Genomic DNA, 26,894 nt, shown 5'->3' with positions numbered 1-26,894 from the left:
TATTCTTTTATTATACATATTTTTCTAAATTTTAATCTGAATATATAATCAATATATATATATATAAAATAAAAAAAAAAAAAATTAGAGTCAGGAAGATGGAATCCACAATATGAGCGTGAAACTGAAGTAATACGTTGTTGTGTTACTGATGGTTCTACAGAACAACTTTCTGGCAAATGTGTTATAGTTTATAGATTGAAATCAGACATTGATTTTGAAACAAAGCATCTTCATGAAGTATGTTTTCAGTATGGTTGTGCAAAACTATTTTTGTACATTATAATGTATTCTCAATCTGAATTCTTGAACAGGAAGCATATTATGCATATGCAGAAGTTGACCCAGTATCTCGAAGCGCACTTGCAGCCATATCAGATTTAATTTTAAGGCTAAATTTACCAGCAATAATTGCTAATAAAGTATGGGGTGAATTGTCAAAATGTGAAACTGGCGACAAAGTTGTGAACAATTTTATTTGTGATTTTAGAGACTTTTGTGAATTTCTAAGCAGTAAGAGAGTACAACTCATAATTATTTAAAGTCATATCTATGTCTATACAATGAAACTACTATTTCTATATTTTGTTTAGTGACTAAAATAGATTTAGAAAATACAATAAAATTTTACACCGATTGGGAGGCCTATCATAAGTATTTAGAATTACCAGAAAATAATAAACAAAGTCTTATTAACCCAGAAGCTATAGAAGCTATAGAAAATAATCTTAAATTATGGATGAAAAGTATGGAACGGGTAAAGTTTATGAGTGTAGCCTTTTATTTTAATTCACTAAAAAATTATACGTATTTGGATATACAGGCCATTGTCCAGAGTCAACAATTACGTAGAGAAACAGAAACAATGGGGCCAAATGCAGAACTCAGTTATTGGAGAAGACTGCTAGCTCGTTTTTCATCAATTATTGAACACATTAAATCTCCATTTACCCAAAAATATATAGATTTTTTAAAAAAAATAAAATCGAAACATATAAAAGTATGTTTAATTACAAGATATCCTTTTTTATTTAAAGCTTAGAAATTAATTCAGAGTTGATATACAGAAATGGAAATTGTTGGAAAAACACGTTCAAATGATCCAAATTCTCGCACAAGATAATGTAAAATATTTGTATGCACTAGAAAAATTTACTCAACCTTTGTACAGGCTTGATCCAACAAAAATGGGAGAATATTTACCTCCTCTCATGTATGTTATACGAATGATATACGCTACTTCTCGATTCTTTAATAGCAGCCGAATGGTCACAGCAGTTTTTGTAAAAGTACCATCGTAGAAACATAATAAAAATGAAAATGCGTATTTCCATATATATTCTATAAAGTTCCAACGGTTTGATTATGAATTTTCCAGATGACGAATCAAATGATTTTAGCGTGTAAAGCATACTTAACAGAAGATGGCAAAATAAATGTTTGGAACGATGCTAAATCAGTCATGATATCCAAGATAAAGGCAAATATTAATTAAACAAAATTATAAGTAAATTGATTTATTATGAAATCTTTTTATTATAGGATTGTATTAAATTGTGTGAAAAATACTATGAATATTACAACGAAATGTGCAAAGAGGTGAGAGAATCTGCCGATGAAAAACCTTTCGAAGTATCTGAAATGTATGTTTTCGGAAAATTTAATACCTTCAAAGCGAGAATAATAAAAGTCAGTGATAAAATATTTAAATCCGACTATATATTATATTAAAATCCTATAATACAATCCTATCATCTTGAGCAAAATCATAAAAAGTAAATTAAATATATTTCAGATCATGGATGTTTTGCAGACAACTTTAACGTATCTAATTCTTTATAATTCTGCAATAGAGGGAATAGACGTATTCGCAAACAAATTCTCGAGTTTCTTTCAGGAAATTTCGTCCAAAGATTATGATCCATTAAATCATAGAAAACCATATTTTGATTCTGATTACGATAACTACAAGAAAAACGTGGCAGAGACAGAGATAGAATTAAGGAACTTCTTTTATAAAAGCGTGTCGGAAACGCCAAACATAACGGAAGCTTTGAGAGTAGTGGCAAGGTATCATTTTATATAACATAACGTATCAAAATTGAAGATTTTTGGCTGATCTTATAGTTATGGGACGAATGGTATATCCATGTTAATAGTGTCGGCAAAATCTTTAATTTGATTTATGCTAATTATTAAGACAATGAAGTATTTACAATTTTTAATAAAAATATGAAAAAAAATTTCACATATTGTATTATAATCTAAGTTAGTGTTAATCGTTATTACATCACAAATATACGATTTGCATAGATTCCAAAAATTGAAGTTTAAGCATCTGAGAATCGACAGAAAGTATTTAGAACTTACAGGGTTGTTTCAAAAAGAAATCGAGGATGTACGAGATAGATACAACGAAGACAGATCGGATCCTCCGATACCACGAAACGTCCCACCTATTGCTGGTCGTATTTTATGGATTCGACAGCTTTTCAGACGTATCGAAGGCCCGATGGAAATATATAAAGAATGTAGAAGAGTAATTAGCCACGATCACATGCAGAGATGCATTAAAATTTACAATGCCTTGATCAGCGTCTTTATACACTATGAAATGATATATCATAAATCATGGTATGATTCTTCAGAAATTGTAAGTATAATCGTCGTATACGATAAGATGAATAAAATTATGATTAAATTATTAAATGTTTCAATCGATAGGTTCGATTGGCATTGGCTTCGCCCTTGATAATAAGACATCCAGATACGAATAAGTATCATTTGAACTTCGATTTGTACATCCTAGAGGTGATACGCGAATCAGAACACATGGCTAGGTTTGATTTGGAAGTGCCAGATTTTATACAGATAATAACATTTTGTAAAGATAAAATCTCCTCGTCGTATGAAACTGTGAAACAGTTGGTCGATGAAAATAATACATTAAGGTACACTGCCTCGAATGAGAGGTACTCTGCTGACTATTAAGTCATCTAATCGTTATATTTTCATTATACATTTTTAATCAAGCTTTAAATGGCTTATTTTTATATAACATTTTCTCTTTGATTAAAATATACGTAAAATATACATTTTGATAAAATATACATTTAATCTGTACTAGATATAGGATATTATATATATAATAGGAAACAATCTTATATCCCAAATTTTTCTTCTACGTTTCAGACGAACAATACCGATATTATTTTTGACTTTGATAAAAATCGTTCTCGTTAATCTCGAGATTGCCTTTCAACCTTGTCTATCGGTAATTACATGGACGTCCTTAAACATTGGCGAAGTATGTGACGAAATAAGGCAAGCGCTTACGTCGGTGCAGATTTTTGTTAAAGAGATAAAAGACATGAAAGAAGCAAGGGTTGACGAAGTTTTCGAATCCATATCAGAAGCTGTTTTACTAAAACTCGATGACCATGCAAAAACTCCTACACAATTATTAGACGATAATATCGCCTATGGGCTTACAGTAACGGCTGATTTGGAAATTAAATCATCAGCAACAGAGAAAGCTGTTACGGCTATTATTAATAAGTTTATGGATTTTATAATCGATGAGACTGTTCAGGATGTTAAATATAATTGGATGGATCCGGATAAAATACAAAGGCATATCTCACAGACGAAATTGACAAAGGGAAAATATGAGCCAGGTGTCCATTTTTGATTAATTTTGATTATCCTATTACATAATTAATCCTTTAACAATTCCGTTGTATTTCGATGCACATGTTACAACAATTTAATTATCTTGCTGTTGGATTTTAATTGCAAGTAATTATTGTATTTTTATTTGCGCATTTCGTCTAAAAGATTTAAGAAGAAGAACAGGATAGCGAACATTATGTCAAAAAAATATTAATTTAAAACAAAAAGTTTTCTGATAAAAAGATCTTATCCTTTAAGAGATTAAATACGATCTACGTAATGTTACTGTAAAATTTTAGTACTACAGGCATGTAATTTGTGTAGAACGTAAAAAATATCATATTAAGGGACTAAACATCTTGTATGATTCGCAAGCATAATGATCCATATCAACTAATCGTAGGTTTTGCCCCTATCGAGAGAACACGTAAAGTCCATATAAACAAGGTGCACAATGATTGCATGGAATTATTTGCTTATTTCCATAATAAGCTCGTAGAGGCCTTGGTAAAATGCACCAAGAATTCCCTCGAATTACTAAAGAGAAAAGTCACTGATATAAGGTTCATTCGATTGCATCTATAATTTGCCGATGAGATAACGTTACTAAAAAATGACCTGCGTTCTGTTTTTTATACCTACAGCCATCTGATAGAAGATAACGAATCGAATCAGAAATCACCGATACTTTTAACAACATTTGTCTTGCAAATACCAAACATCGTGATAGTACCCCCAATAGAAGAGTTGCAATATTATTTTGGGAAATTAGTAATTAGTTTATTGGAGAATCACAAACGAATTATAGCATGGGGACAGCGTTATGCTACTAGTCTAAAGACTGGAAGTATCATAACAAATTTCCAAGGTTTGTTTTACGCGGTTGGAACGAAAATAGTAAATTGAAAACATCGTTAACGATGATCGTGACAGTATCATCATTTAACAAAGCTGCATATTTGCTGTTACTTTCTTTTTTTAATTTAATATTTTTTTATTGTTACAAATTCTTCGATGTTTATAATCGTATATACATTAATGACTTATTCATATAGGAGACATTACAGATTCTGGGAAGAATTATTATCAGATCATATCAGATCACAAAGAGATAGTTCGTAGCGTAATGAGCTTGCAAGGTGCAATTTTCGCCATGAAGCAAGACGTCGATGAAATTGCCAATGTACTACTATTCTTCTTTTCATCCAATTTTAAATATACAAACAAATCTCGGATAACATCAGAGCTACATCGATATTAAATAACAGGTTAAAACTTCGAGAAAACTCTCGGAAATTTCTGCATATCTGAAATTTGCGCGTATCCTGAGTCTCGAATAGCACATTTTAATATCATGAAAGCGATTGATCAAGTTATTCGAGAGATGTCTGTATGTGAATACGTACAGCTACAAAGGATGACACGTGTGACTCAATTTGAGTTATTTAAATCACTTTTCGAGCAGATCTACTTGCAGTATTCCTACATATGGTCCGAAAACAGGGATAATATCGTTCAAAGTTTCGTCGATTCCGAGCCCATCACTCAGGTGATCAAAGAAAAGTTCGTGGAGTATGACAATTTAGTCGCTGAAATTCAAAATCTGCCAAAGAAACACGTAGTTGGGCCTATAGAAATTAGCATGGGTAACAATCCAATATTTTTTTCGTCATTTTTCTTGTTTGGCGACGAATAGATAGATATTTATGGGAAATTTGAATTTTTAGACAAACTGAAATTAGCATTCCTAGTGGAAGCACGCGCATGGAAGATGTTATTGGGACAGAAGTTATCTGCGACTTATAAAGAGAAATTAAAAAGGATCACCGAATATATAAATGAAAAGAATAAGGTGCTGGTCAGAGAAATAAAGGACCTGGAAGACGTGAGGATTGCAATGAAATGTTTGAGCGAGATACGAGACGATTTCATATCGTTGGATATAGAATTGATCTTGATCGAGGAAACGTATACGTTAATGGGCAGGTTCGACATCTCTATTTCGAAGGAGGAACAGGATATCGTGGACAGTTTACGGTACAATTTTACGAACATGTTGAACACGGTAATAATTTATGAAAAATTATCATTCATCGTATATCGTTCATGTTATTACGCGATAATATCTTGAATAATGAATCGTTCGATATTATAAGGCGAAACAGGTACAAACAAAGATATGTGAAATGCAAGAGCCATTGAAAAAGGAACTGACGGATGGTGTTGCGATATTTAAGCAACAAGTGATTCAGTTTGATCTCGATTTTGAGCTGAATGGTCCTATGGTTGAGGGAATACCGGCTAAAGAAGCTAGTGATCGGTATTATTTATGACTAATAGATTATCGTAATTAGAACACAATTATATCAAAGATCGGTAGTTCTAGCGCTAAATAAATAGGAACGTTAATATCATTCCCGGTTCATAACTGCTTTATTATTATTATTTGATTTTTCTAGGCTCATATTCTTTCAAGCTCTTCTCGAAGAGTTATGGGAGAAGTACGAAACTTACAGTAGCGGGGAAAGTTTATTCGGCATTGAAATAACAGACTACCCTGCTCTTCATCAAAGGAAGAGGGAAATTAATTTACTGCAGAAGTTATACTCCTTGTATTTGCAAGTGATACGAACGATCGACGGCTACTACGAGATACCTTGGTCAGACATCGATATCGAATCTATAATGACCGAACTAGCCGATTTTCAGAACAGGTCGCTACAAGTTCTGGACACTATTTCTTGATATTTTGTTCATTGTTATGTAAGCACAGTATATAACTTGACTTTACAATTTTATGTTAGATGTCGGCGATTACCAAAGGCTATGAGAGACTGGCCAGCTTATATCGAGCTGAAAAAGAAGATCGACGACTTCAACGAGACTTGCCCATTGTTAGAGATGATGGCTAATAAAGCGATGCAAGAAAGACACTGGGAAAGAATGTCGAAGTTGTGCAAATACCACTTTGACGTCGAGTCGGAGGCTTTTACTTTGGCTAGCGTGATGCAGGCACCTTTGTTGAAGTACAAAGATGAAGTCGAGGTATAATTTCAATCGAAACACGTAATATCTATCTCTCCTAATTAATTATTATTTATTATGTATTACGTGTATATTAAAGAATTATTTACGTAATTATGTCATTTCATAAATAGAGGATTCCTGAGAGTTATGTTTAAAGCAATAAAACTTTTTATGATGAGAATTCTATTATATTATACGAAATATTTAATAGAAAGACGATAGAATGATTTAACAAGACCATGGTAATAATCATAACGATAATAATTAATAGAATTTTTAACTTTTCATAGGATATATGCATAAGTGCGGTGAAGGAGCAAGATATTGAGAGTAAACTGAAGCAAATTATAGCAGAATGGGCTACCGTAGATCTACAGTTCTCCACGTTTAAGCAAAGAGGAGAATTACTTTTGAAAGGCACAGAAACGATCGAGATAATATCTCAATTGGAGGATAGTTTAATGATCATTAGTTCACTCCTGGCAAATCGGTATTTAATAGATTGTTTAAATTAGACGAAAAAATATTTAATCTCGAGTCAATAATATTACTACAATTTATACGATATAATTTAGATATAATGCGTATTTCAAAAAGGACATACAATTGTGGCAAAATAAGCTCAGCAACACCTCCGAAATCTTAGCAAAATGGTTGACTGTACAGAATTTATGGGCTTATTTAGAAGCGGTGTTCATTGGCGGTGATATATCGAAACAACTCCCAGCAGAGGCGAAACGTTTCAATGTAAATAATCAATTCATCTTTGAAAGCTATTATCGAAGAAAATCACGTCCATGCTATTATGTTTGAAATTTCACTCTAATACATTTTAAACATCGATCCTCTCTATTTTAGACATCGATAAAGTCAAGTCTGGACGATGGTATTAAAACAAAATTCACATTGGGTGATACTTCTTAAGGGTTAAATTCCAAAAATCAGAAAATCGTAAATTACATTTTAAATATTCTAGAATATCGATAAAGCTTGGGTGAAGATAATGTATCGAGCACGTGAAAACGTGAACGCAGTGGAAACATGCACAGGAGACGAAACGATGGGACAATTCTTGCCACATTTATTGGAACAGCTGGAATCTTGTCAGAAATCTCTCAGCGGGTAACAAAACAGATTCGAACACCTCTATTATTAACCCAGCTTCGTTTCTAAAATCTTTTATGTTTCAATTACCATTCAGTTTCGATCAAAGAATCGACCTTTCTCGCATAATCTTTTTAGCATAAAATTCAGATGCCTGCACATTTTTCTCAAATTCAAGAAATTTTCTAACAATATAACAATACGATCTAAATGGTCTAAAGAATGCAGCAGGGTTAACACGAATCAAATTAATTAAAGTAAAATAATATATGATACTTACACAGATACTTGGAAACAAAACGAAGCGTATTTCCAAGATTTTGCTTCATATCAGATCCCACGTTGTTGGAAATACTTGGTCAAGCAGCAGATTGCCATACCATACAGAAATATCTCGATGGTTTCTTCGACAACACAGCAAGAGTAACGAAACTGTCAGATTATTTTCTCTTCTTCCTACAATTAGATTCATAGACACAACTTAGATTTTCTCAATTACAGTTAGAGTTTCACGAAAAAGAGTATGAGAGGATTGTAGCTATGTATTCGCGCGAAGGCGAAAAGGTACTAATGGAGAAGGATGTTATATGTTCAGGGGGTGTAGAGAACTGGTTGAACACTTTGTTAGCGGTTCATCAATTCTCAGTTGGCAGTGTAATCTCCCAAGGGCTGCAAGCCCTCACCCAGGAAGAGTTTGACGTTATACAGTTGATAGACAATTCGATTTTACAAGTAAAATTTCGATTATTTGGATAATTTAACTCTTAAGAAATAGATGAGATTTTTCCTTCCTGTTTTTCTCGATTGTAAATTATACTACATCTTAACAGGTAGGATTATTAGTCTTACAAGTTTTATGGACTCGCAACTCTGAGATAGCTCTCAATACAGTAAGACGAGACAGAACCATAATGAAACGAACGAATCAATGGTTCCTCGAATTATTAAACAGTCTCATTGAAGTGACTGTTAAGGATTTGTCGAAATACGCGAGAGCAAAATACGAGGCCTTGATTACTATTCACGTGCATCAGAGGTGTGTCTATCGTCGTGTCCCATATTACGAGAAAATTAAAACTATGATTGGAATTTTCGAAGAAAATTAAGAATTTACTTTATAGTATTTTACACCTTGCTCTTCTTTTCTATTATATTCTTTCGTATCGAAAATATTGAACATTAAAATATCACGAATAATATAACCCGCTATTCGTGTACTGGAGAAACGAGCCGATAAATATCCTCACGAATTTTCCAGAGACATATTCGACGAAATGTGTCAGATGAGAGTTCGCAATGTGAACGACTTCGAGTGGTTGAAGCAGTGTAGATATTATTACGACACCGAAACAGAAGATGTTCCTATAAAAATCACAGACATAGATTTTGTTTATCAGAATGAGTTTCTAGGTTGCACTGATCGACTCGCCATTACGCCTCTTACCGACAGATGCTACATAACGTTAGCTCAAGCTGTAGGTAAGACTATCGTTAAAGTGCGGGTGAAGTAAGTCTCTTTAATTAATAACTATTTTCCTTAGTCGCAATTATACAAATATGAGTTTGAAAATTAAAAATATTTTTAATAAGCGATATCGTCATTCTTAAATTATAGAAGAATACTTCTTCTCAGTATGTCGAGTCTGTTCTAATTTTCAATTATTATCAATCGTTTTTTAAACTTGATACTACAGGTATGAATTTTGGAGGAGCACCAGCGGGACCAGCTGGGACTGGCAAAACAGAAACCACAAAGGATATGGGGAAAGCCCTTGGAAAGTACGTGGTGGTATTTAATTGCTCGGACCAAATGGATTTCCGCGGTTTGGGCAGAATATTTAAAGGATTAGCCATGGCCGGAGCGTGGGGCTGCTTCGACGAGTTTAATCGCATCGATTTGCCGGTTCTATCCGTCGCTGCTCAGCAAATAGCGATCGTACTCACAACAAGAAGGGAAAGAAAAACAAGTTTCCTTTTTAGGTATTCAGTAATATCAATCAGATTATAGAGTTTCAAGGATACATACGTACAGGATAGTTTCTGTTTTAAGTAATTTTATAATTTAAATTACTAAGGAAATATATGTATCATACAGCGACGGTGAAGTATACAAATTAAACTACGAGTTTGGGATCTTCATTACTATGAATCCTGGCTACGCTGGTCGCCAAGAGTTGCCAGAAAATTTAAAGATACAATTTAGAAGCGTTGCTATGATGGTTCCCGATAGACAAGTATTATCGCGTAAAAATAATACAGCTATAATATAAATGTTCGATATAAATTATCACATTGATAATTATTCGTTCGTTTAGATTATTATGCGTGTAAAATTGGCAGCCTGTGGCTTTAAGGAGAACCTTTTACTAGCACGAAAATTTTTTACTTTGTACAAACTATGCGAGGAACAATTAAGCAAACAAGTGCATTATGATTTCGGTCTGAGAAACATTTTATCCTGTTTGCGAACTCTTGGTGCGCAGAAACGAGCGAATCCCACCGATTCTGAAGAGACTACCTTAATGAGAGTTTTAAGGTAAAACAAATCCATCAGTTACTGATACTGGAAAATGTTTCAACGGAAATCAAAGCTTTGGCCTTTATCGTACAATAACAAAGTTCTATCTTCACTGTGATATTGCAGAGACATGAATCTATCAAAGTTGGTGGACGAAGACGAACCCTTGTTTATGTCTCTCATCGAAGATATGTTCCCAGGAATCAAACTCAGAGTTCAAACGTACAAGGACCTGCAGAAAGCAATTGCAAATGCAACTGCCGCTCTTGGTATAATGAATCATGCAGAGTGGAATTTGAAAACAATTCAAGTAAACTTCGCAATTGAACATCAAGTTATTCGAAATAATAATACTCCTTATATCTCTAGTTATACGAAACGTCTTTGGTTCGTCACGGTTTGATGGTGCTCGGACCAACAGGATCCGGGAAAACCATGTGCATGTGGGCTCTTATGAAAGCTTTAACAGAAATGGGCATGCCCCATAAAGAAGTCAGAATGAATCCCAAAGTTAGCGTCTTTCTTTACACCGACCATAACTTTAATTACTAATCAATCAATCAATTTTTTCGTTAATGTCTAAATAAGATTCTGAATAAGTTACCCGTGCAACAGCGGACTACCATTGCACGTATTTTTGATAAATTCTACCACTATTCTAATCGATGAATTACACGATATAGGTATATTAAGAAGTTGAAAAAATCTTATAAAATAAAATAATCGAGAATATTCTATGAACAATGTATTGGCGTCTTTAGTAAGTAATTTGCAGCAAGCGAACTAAATTTGCTAACGAAACAATTTCCTTAGGCCATAACCGCGTCCCAGATGTTTGGTAGACTGGATGTAGCGACGAATGATTGGACAGATGGAATTTTCTCTACTATATGGAGAAGATCGACACAGACGAAGAAAACAGAAAATTTATGGATGGTTTTGGATGGCCCTGTGGATGCTGTATGGATTGAGAACTTAAATTCGGTGCTGGATGATAATAAGACATTGACTTTAGCGAATGGCGATCGCATAATTATGGCGTCGAACACTAAATTGGTCTTTGAGCCAGATAATGTCGATAATGCATCGCCAGCCACGATATCCCGCATGGGAATGGTGTTCATAAGCGCTTCTGTTCTAAAATGGACCCCCATTCTACAAGTAATTTCAAAACTACATATTTCTTATTATTTCTTGTATCTAAGCTTTCAACAGTTTTATTGTTGATACATACTTTCGGCTGCGTTTTAAGATCTAACAGTATTCAATATCTTTTTGTTAATACTCAGGGGTGGTTCAAGACACAACCGCCTGCGCAAGTAGAAGTCTTGAATAATTTCTTTAATAAAATTTACGACGATGCTCATACCTTTGTTCAAACGAAGCTTCCGACAACAATGCATCTCTTGGAAGCTCTTTATATAAGGCAATGTATCGATCTATTGGATGGCTTGCTTGGTACAAATAAAGATACGGCTAGTACGTATTTTTTTATCCATATACTATATATCATAGCTCATATCAAAGCTCAGAGAGAAGAACAATATTTCAATTTACTCAAAAGTTAAAAAGTAATAACCAATTAATAATTAAAAATAATACTTTTTTATGGGATCGGTAGGTTATAAATTCAAATTAAATATCTATTAAAAAACATAGGAATAATACATTTAACTATTTACCACGTATGTATTATGTATATTGCTATATTTATTTTTTTTAATTTTATTGCCTGCATTACATCGAATCTTTTTCTATCAGAAACTTCTTCGACTAATTTGTAATTCATAAAGTTAGTAAGATAGGTTTGTCAACTAACAAATTGGTTTTGTAAAATTCGACAATTACATGTAATTGAAAAATCTATCGGACGGAAAACTTTTACATACCTTTGCAAGTGTAGTTTGTTACGTGAAGGGATTTAATTGAAATGTACGTGATTCAGAAACACTACCAGAGTATCACATTGAAAAGATATTCCTATTCTCGTTAATGTGGAGTCTGGGAGCGGTATTGGAATTAGACGAACGTAACGCATTGCAGGAGTTCCTACTTAATCATCAATCGAAATGTAATTGGCCAAAATGCAAGGTAGTACTATGCACATGGGATTAATTGATATGGAAACAAGCATAATTATACCGTGAAATAATGGTTATCGTAGGAAGATGAAACTATCTTTGAATATCTGGTGTCAGACGATGGCCAGTGGATTCATTGGTCCGAAAAGGTCCCAGAATTTATCTATCCTTCGGACGAAGTTTTAAAATATTACACTATTTTAGTCCCTAACATAGACAATGCAAGAACCTTATTTTTGATCGATATCATTGCAAAACAAGGAAAAGCAGTGCTGCTAATAGGTATCAATCATATCACTGTCGCAAGCTTGCTTTTTAAGAGATTAGTAATTTATTAATCATTAACTATGAAACGACTCTATTAATCATAGGAGAGCAAGGAACGGCAAAGACAGTCATGATCAAAAGCTTCATGTCCCATTACGATCCAGAAGAACACCTATTTAAATCTTTTAGTTTTTCTTCCGCATCAACCCCTAATATGGTTCAGGTAATTAACTCGAAATTCGGAAAATTAGTATAGACGATAAGTCACGAAGTAACGGAATACGATTCGTAGCGAGTGTTCGAGAGCTACGTCGAGAAAAGGGTGGGTACCACTTACGGACCGCCAGGTGGTCGGAAAATGACCATTTTCATCGACGATATAAATATGCCTGAGATAAATGAATGGGGTGATCAAATTACAAACGAGATAGTTCGTCAACTGATGGAGTATAAAGGATTTTATTCCCTGGATAAGCCAGGCGATTTCTGCATTATACAGGATATTCAGTTATTAGCAGCTATGATCCACCCTGGCGGCGGTAGAAACGATATTCCACCACGGCTCAAGAGACAATTCAATATTTTTAACTGTACATTACCATCCAACAAATCTATGGACACGATTTTCAGTAAGAGCATATAATTAGCGAAGTAATATATAAACAGATACTCTAATTAAACATTAAAACAGCTATTAATGAATTTCTACGTTCCATGCAAATCGCTGTTTTCTTTTCTTGTAATAATTCGGTAATATTCAATTATAATATGCAATATAAATATAATAACGATAATGGCAAGGTTACATCGCGTAGATTACATTAACGAGTTTAAATTACAAGACAGTTCATTTTTGATGGAAATGATACGACGCATTAAAAAATAAGAGATTTATAAATAACTTCTTTATTTGTAATTTTTGTTTCAACGTATCGTATCATTCCTATTAAAAATAAACGATATCACGTTTATAATTTACAAATACGTAGATTGACTAAACTGGGATTAATTAACTTCTCTTTATTAATTATTGATTCTGTAATTATCGAAGCTTTGGTTAGGAAATTACCAGGTTAATAAATGTTTTGAAAAAATGTTTAGGAAGTATTGGACAAGGATACTTCTGTAGTAGTAGATTCGACGAGAATATTGTAAGCTTTCTGCCAAAATTAATACCTTTGACGAGAGTTCTATGGCAGCAGACTAAAAGTAAAATGTTACCAACGCCAGCGAAGTTCCACTATATTTTTAATTTAAGAGACTTGTCACGAATATGGGAAGGTATTCTCAGAATAGAAAGAGCTGAATGTGATTCTAGAAGCAGATTATTAAAGCTTTGGGAACATGAATGTACTCGTGTGATTGCAGATCGGTTGGTTATCATACGAGTAAACCGAAAAATCTTTTCAATAAACTACAAATATAATTATATTCTTTATTGCTATTAGATTTACGAATATCGAGGACACCCAGTGGTTCAAAAGTACATTAAGAAAAACTGCGGAGAAAATGTTGGGTTCTGATTTTAATTTCTATATACCAGTCGAAACATATTTTGTGAACTTTCTACGCGAACCGCCTGAACCTACTGGAGATGAACCGGAAGACTTCGTCTTCGAGGCGCCAAAGATTTACGAAGAGATTCCAAGGTTCAATTTTATTTAAAAAACTTAATTCAACAGTTCAGCTTACTCCAATGACACTAATCAAGGATTCGAATGTTAACGAAATGAAAACCTCTTTATAGTTATGAGGATGTGATTGTGAAAATTCGACAAAACATGGATCAATTCAACGAATATATACGGGGGATGCACCTGGATCTAGTATTCTTTCACGATGCTTTGGTGCATCTGATTCGAATATCGAGAATCCTGGGTGTTCCTCGAAGTAACGCGATGCTGGTAGGTGTTGGAGGATCAGGGAAACAGAGCCTGACTCGGTTGGCCTCTTTTATTGCTGGTTTTAGTTTCTATCAAATTACGTTAACCAGGTATGTAATCGCAGCAAAAGAATTTCTAAATGATTTTCAGATCAGGGTCCTCTTGTACAACTGAATTAATCAAACAAATTTACAGTCTATAAGTATAATTATAAGTATAATTTACATACTGCTCAATGACTATACCATGATAAATCATGGTTTTTTTACTATCTTATCCTTGTCTATTATTGTTTCTGTCTAGGAGTTATAGTGTTACAAGCTTATTGGAGGATTTACGAAAAGTGTATAGTGCAGCTGGTGTAGGAAGCAAAGGACAAACGTTCATATTTACCGATAATGACATAAAGGAGGAAGCTTTCCTGGAGTATATTAATAATATCTTGAGCGTTGGGGAAGTTGCAAATCTATTTCCAGCAGATGAACTTGATGAGATTCTGACGACGGTAACGCCTATGATGAAGAAGGAGGATCCAAGGCGACCACCCACTCCGGACAATCTTTACGATTATTTCTTGTCACGTGCGAGAGATCAGTTACATGTGACCTTGTGTTTTTCACCAGTGAGTGATTTAATCTGCAAATTTATGTAAAATATAATGAAACCGTAAAACTTACTAACTCTCTAACAATATAACAAAATGACAAAGAATTCAGAATGAACGAGTTAAAAGATAATTGTTTCGTTACCGTCAGGATTTCCTGTCTTTTCTGGTATCAGATATAAAACTTTCAACTTCTTAGAAGAAATAGATATTAATAATTGTATTAGGTACGACGACGATTAAAATGTAAAATTTATTTTACTATTTTCGGACTACGCTATTAAAGGGTTAATCAAAGAAGGAATACCATTTGTGTGTTTGTTAAAAAGTGTATTCGTATATGAATTGCAGGTTGGTGAGAAGTTCAGATCACGAGCATTGAAATTCCCTGGTCTTATATCCGGCTGCACCATGAACTGGTTCTGGAGATGGCCAAAAGATGCTTTGTACGAAGTCAGTGATCATTTCTTAAAAAAATATAAAGTAATGTGCAGTGCAGAGATAAAACAACAGTTGATAGAAGTTATGGGAGACATACACCATGATGTGAATGACGTTTGCGCGCAATATTTCGATAGGTAATGTTACGTAAATTAATCTTAATTCATTTTCATATAGATATACATGATCCTTTTTCTGAACAGATTCCGAAGAGAAGTATACGTAACACCAAAATCATTCTTAACATACCTAAGCGGATATAAAGTACTTTACAAACAACGTTTGGATAATATTAATATCCTCTCGTATCGTATGAGCAGTGGTTTAAGTAAGTTAATCGATGCTGCAGGCCAAGTCGATGAATTGCGTAAAGTTTTGGAGCAAAATCAGCAAGAAATCGCTGAGAAGAATGTGCAAGTCGAAGCTGTTCGTATATTTTTATATTAATTATAAAACTTTAATAAAATGTAATAATAAAATTATTATTTTCTAGATTTTAGTTACCGTGAATGAAAAGAAGAGCGAAGCGGAAGCGGTGAAAGCACAAGTGCAGGTTTCTAAGGACGAAGCAGAAGCTATCTTGAAAGTGATCGCGAAAGAAAAAGCGGTAGCAGAACAGAAATTGAAAGCTGCGGAGCCTGCTTTGTTAGAAGCAGAGGCTGCCTTGCAAGTTGGTTCCTTTTATATAAATTTAAATTAATTAGACACTTTAGGTTTTAAATGACAATTTTGTGATATATTTCAGACTATAAAAGCTGCTGACATTGCCACAGTAAGAAAACTAGGAAAACCACCATATTTAATTACTCTTATTATGGATTGCGTGTTAATACTGTTTGGAAGAAGATTGGAACCAGTTAAACCTGATTACGAGCGACAATTTTTAACTCCTTCGTGGTCTGAAGCTTTAAAAGTAATTCCATCGTAATTCCATTATTTCATTATTTAATATATATAAATTCGTTATTACTTTACTTATTACAGGTGATGGCTGATACTAGATTTTTATACAATTTGCAAAATTTCCCAAAGGATAATATCAACGCCGAAACCGTCGACTTAATGCGACCATACTTAAATTATCATTTGTATACTTACGAAGCTGCGAAGCAAGCTTGCGGAAACGTTGCTGGTCTCATTCAGTGGACCATCTCGATGGTTACATTCTACGGAATAAATAAAGATGTTCTTCCACTAAAAGTACTTACTTTTTACTCACTTTTAATTCAAATCATCAAGGGGAAAGAAACAAAATCTCTATAAAGAATTTTTAATTCACAGGCGAATTTGGCAGTGCAAGAAAGTAAATACGAGAAAGCGAATCGAAATTTAATGGAAGCTGAAAGTGTCTTGAGAGAGAAAGACGAAGATTTGAAAGTGGTACAACAAGAGTTCGATGCTGTGATGGAAGAACGTCAAGTAATTTATACTTAAAATATATATACTGCAAAAACTCTTATGATTTATCTTTCCTTTTGATCTTCTCTTTTAGCACGTATATTTCTTCTATTTTCCCCCCTTCTCTGTTTTTTTCCATCCTTTCTCATAATTGTGTGTTTCTTAAATAAAATTTATCCCTTCAGAAAATAGTCGATTTAGCAGAAATATGCCAAGCGAAGACAGACACAGCCACGGCAATGATCGAGGGACTTTCTGGCGAAAGAATAAGATGGACGGAGCAAATTGCTATCTTTAAATCGGAAATAGATCGTCTAGTCGGCGATGTATTGATTCTAATAGGTTTCTTATCATATTGCGGGCCCTTCAATCAAGAATTCAGGACTCTATTGCAGAGACAATGGTTTGACTTTATCCAAGCCCGAAAGATTCCAATTTCCCTCGTAATAAATATTACGGCTACTTTGACTGATACTGCTACTGTAAGTGTAAAATTAAGTTAACACGTGTTAATTATAGAATGTCGTTAGAGTATGGTATATTTTAAAGATCGGAGAGTGGAGTTTGCAAGGTCTTCCAACGGACGATTTATCCATTCAGAATGGAATTATAGTAACGCAAGCAACCAGATATCCCCTGTTAATTGATCCTCAGCTACAAGGTAAAGCATGGATCATGAAGAAAGAAGAAGAATTTCAATTACAGGTGAAACTTTTTTTTTTATGTTAATCCTTTCACATTTGATTAATTAATTATTAGATTGTTCGAAAAATTCAATTCCGATGAACGTGTGTATTTGATTTCGCTAAAATTCATCCTAATTTCGTGCAGTATGCCTTCCCTAGAAAAAGTTCAAGAAAAATGTGTTTCTATTATCAGTAACTGACAAAGTGAATTTTTTTTTCTAAAATACATGAATATCCTAATCTTGAAATGATTTGTGTAATTTACTTATTGTAGAATGTTAATGCATTTTGATGTTTGATTTTAGGCAACGTTACTCACACATAAATATTTTAGAAATTATTTGGAAGATTGTGTTTCTCTGGGTCGTCCATTGTTAATCATCGACGTAGGAGAAGAATTGGATCCTGTTTTGGACAATTTGTTGGAAAAGAACTTTATAAAGATAGGAACTTCTTTGAAGGTAAAGCACTTGCATTCAAATTGTTTTAGAAATGGTCTGGACATAAATATATATCGATAATTTTTATAGGTAAAGTTAGGCGATAAAGAAGTGGATATTCATAAGGATTTTAGACTTTACATTACTACGAAGTTACCCAATCCATCGTATACGCCAGAAATATTTGCACGTACTGCTATAATCGATTTTACTGTCACTATAAAAGGTAATTTTCAAATATAAATAATTAGATATAATGTAACATGATGTCCATATATTTATCAATATTCTAAATAAATTTGCATATAAATTCGCAGGATTGGAAGATCAGTTATTAGGAAGAGTCATCCTTACAGAGAGAAAGGAACTTGAAAATGAAAAAACACAGTTGATAGCGAATGTAACTGCAAATAATAGAAAGATCAAAGAATTAGAAGCTAATCTTCTACAAAAATTGACGACCGTAGAAGTACGTATCTTATTTTACTTTACTTGTAAATGTTAATAACTGTATCATATTTTGTTCGTTTTCAGGGACCTTTGATAGAAGACGTAGAACTAATGTCTGTACTAAATATCACGAAACAAACAGCTGCCGAGATAAACGAGCAGTTAAGCATCGCAAAGGATACGGAATTAAGAATCGATTTAGCTCGAGAAGAATTTCGACCAGTAGCAACACGTGGCAGTGTTTTGTACTTTTTAATTTGCGATATGTCTTTGGTTAATTGCATGTATCAAACGTCGCTCGTACAATTCTTAGAACGTTTCGATCTTTCTATGGAAAGGTATACGTATAGAGTATAATTTAATTTAATTTAAAGAATATATATTTTAATTTGTGAGGAATTATTAAAGTTGAATACAAAATTATTCGATCGATTTAGATCTGAGAAGAGTCCAGTTAATCAACGAAGAATCAATTTCATTATCGAATACCTCACATATGAAATCTTCAGGTACAAAGCAAGAGGCCTTTACGAAATTCATAAATACATGTTCATCTTATTGATGACGTTGAAGATTGATTTACAACGTGATGTTATTTCTCACGATGAGTTCCAGTATTTTATCAAAGGTGGTGCAGCCTTGGACTTAAACACTGTTGCACCAAAACCTTGCAAATGGATTACAGATGTTACCTGGTTAAATTTGATTGCACTTTCTGCCTTAAGACAATTTCAATACATTCCGTCTCAAGTACCGGCTTCCGAAAAGGTTTGGAAGCAATGGTTTGATAAACCTACTCCGGAGGAAGAAGTGATACCTGATGGTTATAACAGTTTAGATACTTTTCGACGTTTATTGTTAATTAGGTTGTCCTAATGATCATTCAATTTAGTTTCACGTATACAGATTAAAAAGTATCGTATGTAATGTATTTAATGAATTTTTAGGGCATGGTGTATCGATAGAACACTATCACAATCAAGAAAATACATATCAACTTCATTGGGAGAAAGATATGCAGAGCCTGTAATTACTCTTTTGGATGTAATGCACAGTGAATCAAGACCAAATACTCCCATGATTTGCTTCTTGAGTATGGGTTCTGATCCTACACCCAGTATAGAACAACTTGCTAAAAAATTGGAGATTATGTGTAAAAGTATCTCAATGGGACAGGGACAAGAAGTTCATGCAAGAAAATTGATACAAAGTGCAAATACTGAAGTTAGTTTTTATGAAAAATTTAAGAGAGATTAAGTGAAAATACAGATATTAATGTGTGATGCATTAATATAGTAATTTATAGGGTTACTGGGCATTGTGTCAAAATTGTCACTTAGGTTTGGACTATATGCAAGAATTAGTTAACTTCATTTTGGAAATGGAGGAACCACATCCAAATTTTCGTATATGGATTACCACAGAACCACACAAGGACTTTCCAATATCTCTTTTGCAAATGTCCATAAAATACACTTATGAGCCTCCACAAGGTAAAGGAAGAATAATTCTCTAATTTCTTGTTTCTACATTTTCCTTCATCCTTCGTGTCAGGTGTGAGAGCAGGTTTGCTTGCCACATATAGTGGAATGAGTCAAGAAATGTTAGATCAATGTGATGCTCCACAATATATACCAATTATATACACAGTATCGTTTTTACATACTATTGTGCAAGAGAGAAGAAAATTTGGACCTCTTGGTTGGAACATACCATATGAATTTAATCTATCAGATTGGTTGGCATCTTGCATATTCATTAACAATCATTTGGGTGATTTTGATATAAAACAAGGAATAAGTTGGCACACAATAAGGTAATATAAGAGAAAAAATTCTTTTAAAAAGAATTTTAAATGAAAAAACAACTTTAGATACATGATAGGAGAGGTGCAGTATGGAGGTCGTGTTACAGATGATTATGACAAAAGGTTGTTGAACACATTTGCAAAATTATGGTTTTTAGATGCAATTTTTTCAGAGGACTTTGTATTCTACAAAGGATACCCTGTTTTAGTTTACAAACAAGTTACAGACTACCTGAAAGTAATTGACGAAATGAGTTCCATAGATCCACCACAAGTTTATGGCTTGCATCTTAATGCAAACATTACGTAAGAACATTTTCTCACAATATTCCAGCTGTAACTGTATTGAAAGAAATTTATGAGGAATTTATAATACTGCAGATATCAAGGTAATACTACACAAGCTGTTTTAGACACTATAATATCTGTACAACCAAAGGAAGCAGGTGTAGGTGGAGGTGAATCTAGGGAAGTAATTGTGTCTAGACAAGCAAAGGAAATGTTAAAGAAATTGCCACCAAGTTATGATCCATTTGAAGTAAAACAGAGGTATACCTCAATAATATTTCTAAATGATTGTTTCCATCAACTGATTCAGAGATATTACTTTGTAGATTGCGAATATTAGGTGCCACTGCACCAATGACTATTTTCCTGAAACAAGAAATTGATAGAATACAAGTAGTTATTACATTAGTGGAGGTTATTTTAAAAGATCTTTTACTTGCTATAGAAGGTGTTATTATAATGAGCGAGGTAATTTGTTTTATTAATTCCATATTAAACATTATAAATTCATCTCATGCAAATAATGTTTAGGAATTGAGAGATGCTCTTGATAATATATATGATGCTAGAGTACCAAAAGCATGGAGAGCAAAATCATGGGAATCTACCTCTCTTGGATTTTGGTATACCGAACTACTGGACAGAAATAAACAATTTTCTACTTGGTTGTACACTGACAGACCTGCAAAATTCTGGATGACTGGATTTTTCAATCCTCAAGGTACATAATAATTTACAAATGAAATTTAATTGCAAATAATTGAACTTTAATTACATAGGATTTCTAACTGCAATGAGGCAAGAGGTAACAAGAGCTCACAAAGGATGGGCTTTGGATAATGTAACTTTACATAATGAAGTTCTACGGTATACAGCAGAAGAAATTAAAGTTGCACCTCAGGTATGTTAATCGTCTTGTGAAGTCATATATACATTAACGAATAACAATTGTTTTATGTACTAGGAGGGAGTTTACATATATGGACTATTTCTCGAAGGGGCTGGTTGGGACAGAAGGAATAATAGACTATGTGAATCAGCAAATAAAGTTCTATATGTATTAATGCCTGTCATTCACATCTTTGCTTTATATAATATTCCCGATAAAGATCCAAAATTATATCAGGTAGATATATTTGTATCAAAACCTTTACATTTATTAATTATCTTTTAATATTCACAGTGTCCAGTGTATAAAAAACCACAAAGGACCTACGTGCTATTGGTTACACCACTTTGGTTGCAAACAAGCAGACCACCAGAATTCTGGATCTTGCGTGGGGTAGCTCTATTATGTGATATAAAATAAAAGTATTTGTATCTCTCTTCTTAAATTAATGTGCTTCAAGTGAATATATAACATGATGCAAATAATTCTATGAGATTTATGTGATGTTTGTTATTGGACAATACTTCTTATAATTATTTGATTTTAGAAACTACCAGAAACTATAAATAAGGAATCTGATGGGAAAATATAAGTTCTATATACATTCCAGAGTGATTTCAAATTTTAGCAGTATAATCATGATAGTTGTGTCTCGTTACAGTGGAAATAAAATTTCAAAATGTTTTATATAACCCATATAATACATACATAAAAATTTTCTACAGTAAATGTATAAATATTTTGTTAAACTATTGTAGGTATGACTAATACTTACGTTCTACATTTGATCGAAATCGTCTCATAATTATCATTGTTAAAAGAATTACCGTTGGAAATTTATCCATGTCGAGTCTCGAAAACTCGTGGTGGCACCTCGTGTTCTAAATTTTCTGAAACGTGCGCGAGCGCGCGCGTAAATTGTGGATTTTCATTGATTTATTCGAGAAACTTCCGTGAACAGTGTAACGAATAAAAATGTTGGAAACTTTCGAATCGTTGAAAATTTTCAAACTCGAAATGGCTAGTGAAAGCACACTTCGAATTCGTTGATTTTCGACATTTTTTCGATATTACGTTAAACAATAAATTAACGATATAATGAGGTGGAATAAAATATCAAGAAAATTAATCGAGACAACAAGGCATAAAAGTAAAATAGTTATCAGTACTCGCGGCAGATGTTTACGACATTTCCCGCGCGGCAAGAGCTAACATTATAATTGAAAGTTTGTTATTTGTTTCCACTAATACGTTTTGCTTATTGTATTTTTAATATCGTGATTTTAATCTGCATTGTCAATAAGAAATAATTTGAAACGAAATTTATTTGCAATCTGCATATGAATTTAAATTTTATTATTTTATTGTATTTGTAATTGGCGCCAATTATTGCTTTAGGAAACGATTACATATTAATATATGTTATTAATTGAATATAGATGGGTATATAAAATATGATTTATTTCTATAGTAAACATTTAACTATTTTTCATAAATAGAAAATTAATAAATGTATTAAAATTTTCTAATATTCCCCATTTATTTTGCATCTATTTAGTTTTATATTATTACAAATTCAAAGTTATATCGAACCGCACATCCCTTACCTTTCGACCAATCACGTAGCACCTTACATATTTGAAAATCTTGAAACAGTATCGTGTCGGACGTGTAATTAATACGACGCAATGTGTGGTGATCCCCGTTTGATTTATAATATAATCGTAAAATACCGTAGTTTACTAAAAGTATTTCAATTTTATAACGTTTGTCTTGCAACCGTTCTGTTTGTTTCCCTTTTATTCAATGAAATTATGAGATACAATCGGATATTCAAAAAGTGTTCTGTACGGTTATAAATGTTACATTCGTTCGCAATCGTTGTATGTGTTTACGAGAGCATACGTGTTACGCGAGTGCGAAAAGGTGCTAATTCGAGAAATTTTTTCCGCGTGCATTCGATTGCATTCGCCGGTTTTCAAAGTATCATCGTGTAATCCGCTCGATATATCTCGTGTCTCTATCCACCCTCGTGCCTCCGTTAATAGCAGGCAATTTCGTGTTCCCTCGGCTAACCCGTGTAATTGAGCCAATGTGTGTTAATCAGGAGGCGCCTCATTTGCCACGGGGAATAGTCTGAATTGCTTTTGTTACCTGAAATATCTTGCTGTAGTGTACGGTTCGCGTATCGATTTTTAGAAATCCTGGCGTATCTGCAGAAAGGAAAAGAATCTCGAGGAACAAAAGACCAATTAAACAACGTTCCGTTCATCATAGAAATCATCGTATCATCGTTTCTGGTGAGTTGACTTTGCCACGTTTTCTTATTTTAATCTATTTTATCATGCGTTTATACGGATATAGATGCTTCAATTTAAAAAATATAAGAATATCCTAATTTTATAAGTAAGATACTCGTATTCACGATTGTTCTCGTATCTAATAATTTCCATAATGGCGTATTTGTATATATATTATTCTAACACACAGGGATAAATTCAAATGCGCGAACCAATAGGTGTCGTTAGTTATTTCGCAAAAACTACGCTAGCTGCCGCCACTTTCTATATCTTGGTTAAAAACACATATATGGAAAGAAAAACGTATTATATTTGATTCACGAGTAATTGTGATTTACGTTATCGAGCGGCAGAAGATGTAAAACTATTTGATAATAAAGAAGTAGTGAGGATTCTATTTATAATACATATATGCTGGCGACAGTAAAGATTGTTATTAAAATATAAATGATTAAAATATTATTACAACATGAGTCAGTATTATATCTTACTGTTAATCATAATTTAATATCTAATTTAAAGGGAATAGAGAATTCTATAAGTTATGACAATGCATTGAAATTAATTGGGACAAGGATAAAACTTTCAAACGATTCTGTCAGATTTATATACTAGTTTAGAGATATCTTTCAATAAACACATATTAAATGTTGTTAGTCATTGAAGATTGCGCGAATGTCGTAGAACTCGCACGAGCTTAAGTTCGTATCAGAGTTCGAATAATCATATTTGAACATTGAACTCATTACCAAAGGAACCAAATCGTACGACTTACCAATCGTAGCACGCATGATTGGATGAGTAGATCTCGTTGCCTTTGATTTGATTGCACGTGCTTCCTCGTATCCGTGAACGCGCTTTGATTCCTTGGCTTTGAGAGGACACGAAGAGTTAAATTCCATTCGTGTCACTCAACAGTGCGGAAGACACTGCGTTGACACTGATTTTATACGTAGTAGTCAAATAGAAGATGTATTTATTATTATTAATATAATTAACATAAGATTTATTATTTTATATCGATTTATACATTTTCTTAACCTAATTCTAAGCATACACCGATTATTTATGGTTACTCAACAATTATTTATTAAACATAAATTTTATATGTTTTTACACACACTACTCTGTAATATAAAATTACGTTAAAGTATTCAATGTCGTTATTTTTTTATTTTATCGTTTTTTTATTTAACAACGTCCGTATACAATTTTATATTTAATTCGATAAAATTCCATTTATTTGAATCTGTCGCGAAACAAACACTTCATATAATAAGATCTTACTGATCTTCCTTATTAACATCGTTATACTACTCTTGATATTGTTACTGCTGTACTTGGCAAATGGCGGAGAGTTTAGGGAACGTTGTGATTTTTTTCGAGGTTGGCATCTCTGAACGTGAGACACGAAATTTCATACAATCACGGATCACGTCAATTCTATCCTTAGCGCGTGCCTTACGCGTATACATAGTCAGTATCTACATTTCCTGAAGCATTGTCGCTTATTAAATGTTCACGGAAACACATAGAAATTCCATTTGATGGAAATTGTGTACAAGTTGGTCGCAGCCTCGTCACACGCTAGCCAGGGAATATTAATTTTACTTACCTGGTGCGGTTTGCGTTACGTTGGTGACTCGAACGACGAACTTTAACTAACAGAACATGATTGATATTGTGTCGTAGAACAAGTCCAGGCCCGTAATCCTGGCTTACGGACCGCGGTTGCATTGTCGTCGCAACCGGTAACCGACGGAAGTACGCGTGTTAGCCTAAGACACGGTTGATTTTCAAATTAGACTTCCCGTAAGCGACGAACTCGAAATTGAATGGAAACATGTTGGAATACGAATTGGAATGGATGGGTTTGGCTAGATTATGCGCGGTCAATAGATCCGTATGCGAGTTGTGCCATACCGTGTTTTGAATCAATTAAATTCCCCGGATCCGATAATCCTCGTTGGTGTTTGTTCCTACGGTAATTCGTAATTCGTAATCTTCTTGTTCGAAACGATTGATACCCGCATCGACGTCTAACGTCCAAGAGGAAATTTCAATTTTCTTCTTCTTTAATCTACACGGTCGAATAACGTATTCTTTCGCGCGTTATCGATGTCGCGCGAATACAGCAGTTGTCTTTAACGAGTTTAACGATGTTCTATTTTCACAAACAGCTGGAGATTTCCTAATTCAAAGCGACTGCTTGTTTCGTTCGACGACGTTCGCTGGACCCACCTTCTCCGGTTGCAAACATCTCCGGTAAATAAGTCGGGTAATACCTGTGTCCATGGCGCTTTCTTCCGTCGCACTCGTATCTCGTTCGAGTCTTATCTTTTTCTCGGGCAGTCGTCTCGCGTGCGCCATAAATCTCGGCAAACTTACGTATGCGGGACGACCACTTTTCCGGTCGTTCTCTGTCCAGCGCACGAAGCTATCGTTCGAAACTTCCTCACACACACCAAATACAGCCGCCACGAACATTAGAAAGCGGCTCTCGAGCGAGTTCCGCACTCTGCTTCACGATATAGACATAGAACTTCTCGAATCCGATTCGAGAGTGGTTTCCAGTTTTCCGCTGGTACGTACACACGGCCAAACAGCGCTGGACAATAATCGTGGCGACCAAGCAGTGCAAACATCGTGCATGCATGCATAGGTCGCACAATGCATGCCACGAACAGTGGACTGGTTCGAATTCGTCGTCAGACGCGGATGTTCTACACTGGCTCGTCAAAGCAAATCCCAGAACTACGGTTAGAGATTCTAAATAGTTAAGCCGGCGTTGATCGAACTTGGGTATGGATGAACTCGATAACTCGCAACGGAGCTGCAGATTATGTCACGTGGACGGTCCGAGTATGCTTCAGACTCGGGTAAATAGATTGTTGGACCGCGTGCGTAAACGATTGCATTCCACGTTGTTGATACTGTCGTGGATTCTAATCCGCAAGTATACGGACACGATGTGGGCTCGCCTTGCTACAGGATATTTGCTTTAAGTTTCGAAACTTCGTGTTTAAGGATTCGAGGAAT

General features: G+C 34.0%; 2 protein-coding genes across 5 annotated transcripts; one reads left to right on the top strand and one right to left on the bottom strand.

Moving 5' to 3' along the window:
• The first annotated feature begins 374 nt into the window (after positions 1-374).
• On the top strand, positions 375-22,368 carry LOC132911963 (dynein axonemal heavy chain 8). The gene is made up of 61 exons (XM_060969029.1): positions 375-1,000; positions 1,068-1,289; positions 1,379-1,480; positions 1,543-1,689; positions 1,796-2,070; positions 2,314-2,653; positions 2,725-2,951; positions 3,193-3,677; positions 4,076-4,235; positions 4,317-4,519; positions 4,731-4,855; positions 5,138-5,318; positions 5,400-5,737; positions 5,829-5,992; positions 6,132-6,386; positions 6,477-6,717; positions 6,990-7,189; positions 7,275-7,446; positions 7,676-7,821; positions 8,088-8,226; positions 8,305-8,535; positions 8,634-8,839; positions 9,062-9,282; positions 9,498-9,783; positions 9,899-10,037; positions 10,119-10,339; positions 10,448-10,631; positions 10,691-10,831; positions 11,135-11,482; positions 11,611-11,800; positions 12,267-12,412; positions 12,486-12,684; positions 12,774-12,892; positions 12,962-13,298; positions 13,771-14,041; positions 14,118-14,318; positions 14,417-14,662; positions 14,856-15,174; positions 15,508-15,734; positions 15,801-16,023; positions 16,091-16,267; positions 16,343-16,510; positions 16,582-16,797; positions 16,879-17,016; positions 17,181-17,477; positions 17,545-17,700; positions 17,987-18,142; positions 18,212-18,347; positions 18,439-18,590; positions 18,656-18,909; positions 19,009-19,437; positions 19,519-19,795; positions 19,878-20,064; positions 20,126-20,387; positions 20,445-20,684; positions 20,760-20,927; positions 20,993-21,134; positions 21,198-21,387; positions 21,446-21,567; positions 21,631-21,792; positions 21,850-22,368. The coding sequence occupies exons 1-61, from the start codon at positions 740-742 to the stop codon at positions 21,973-21,975; spliced, it is 12,993 nt and encodes a 4,330-aa protein (XP_060825012.1). The 5' UTR covers positions 375-739; the 3' UTR covers positions 21,976-22,368.
• Positions 15,082-26,894, bottom strand: LOC132911961 (uncharacterized). 4 transcript variants are annotated; one of them, XM_060969026.1, is made up of 5 exons: positions 25,471-26,894; positions 24,631-24,726; positions 20,934-21,032; positions 16,696-16,763; positions 15,479-15,623 (listed from the first exon to the last, which is right to left on the bottom strand). In XM_060969026.1, exons 1-4 carry the CDS (start codon positions 25,590-25,592, stop codon positions 16,757-16,759), a joined length of 324 nt encoding a protein of 107 aa, XP_060825009.1. In that variant the 5' UTR covers positions 25,593-26,894; the 3' UTR covers positions 15,479-15,623; positions 16,696-16,756. The 4 variants fall into 4 exon arrangements, 1 of the variants encoding a protein (XP_060825009.1); XR_009659121.1 differs by lacking the exons at positions 15,479-15,623; positions 20,934-21,032; positions 24,631-24,726 and adding an exon at positions 15,082-15,188; XR_009659120.1 differs by lacking the exons at positions 15,479-15,623; positions 16,696-16,763; positions 25,471-26,894 and adding an exon at positions 19,496-19,703 and having other exon boundaries at positions 24,631-24,944.

The sequence above is a fragment of the Bombus pascuorum genome, chromosome 11 (assembly GCF_905332965.1).
Source record: "Bombus pascuorum chromosome 11, iyBomPasc1.1, whole genome shotgun sequence".
NCBI lineage: Eukaryota > Metazoa > Arthropoda > Insecta > Hymenoptera > Apidae > Bombus > Bombus pascuorum.
The sequence above is the reverse complement of the archived record's forward strand: the minus strand, read 5'-3'. Positions and strand labels throughout refer to the sequence as shown.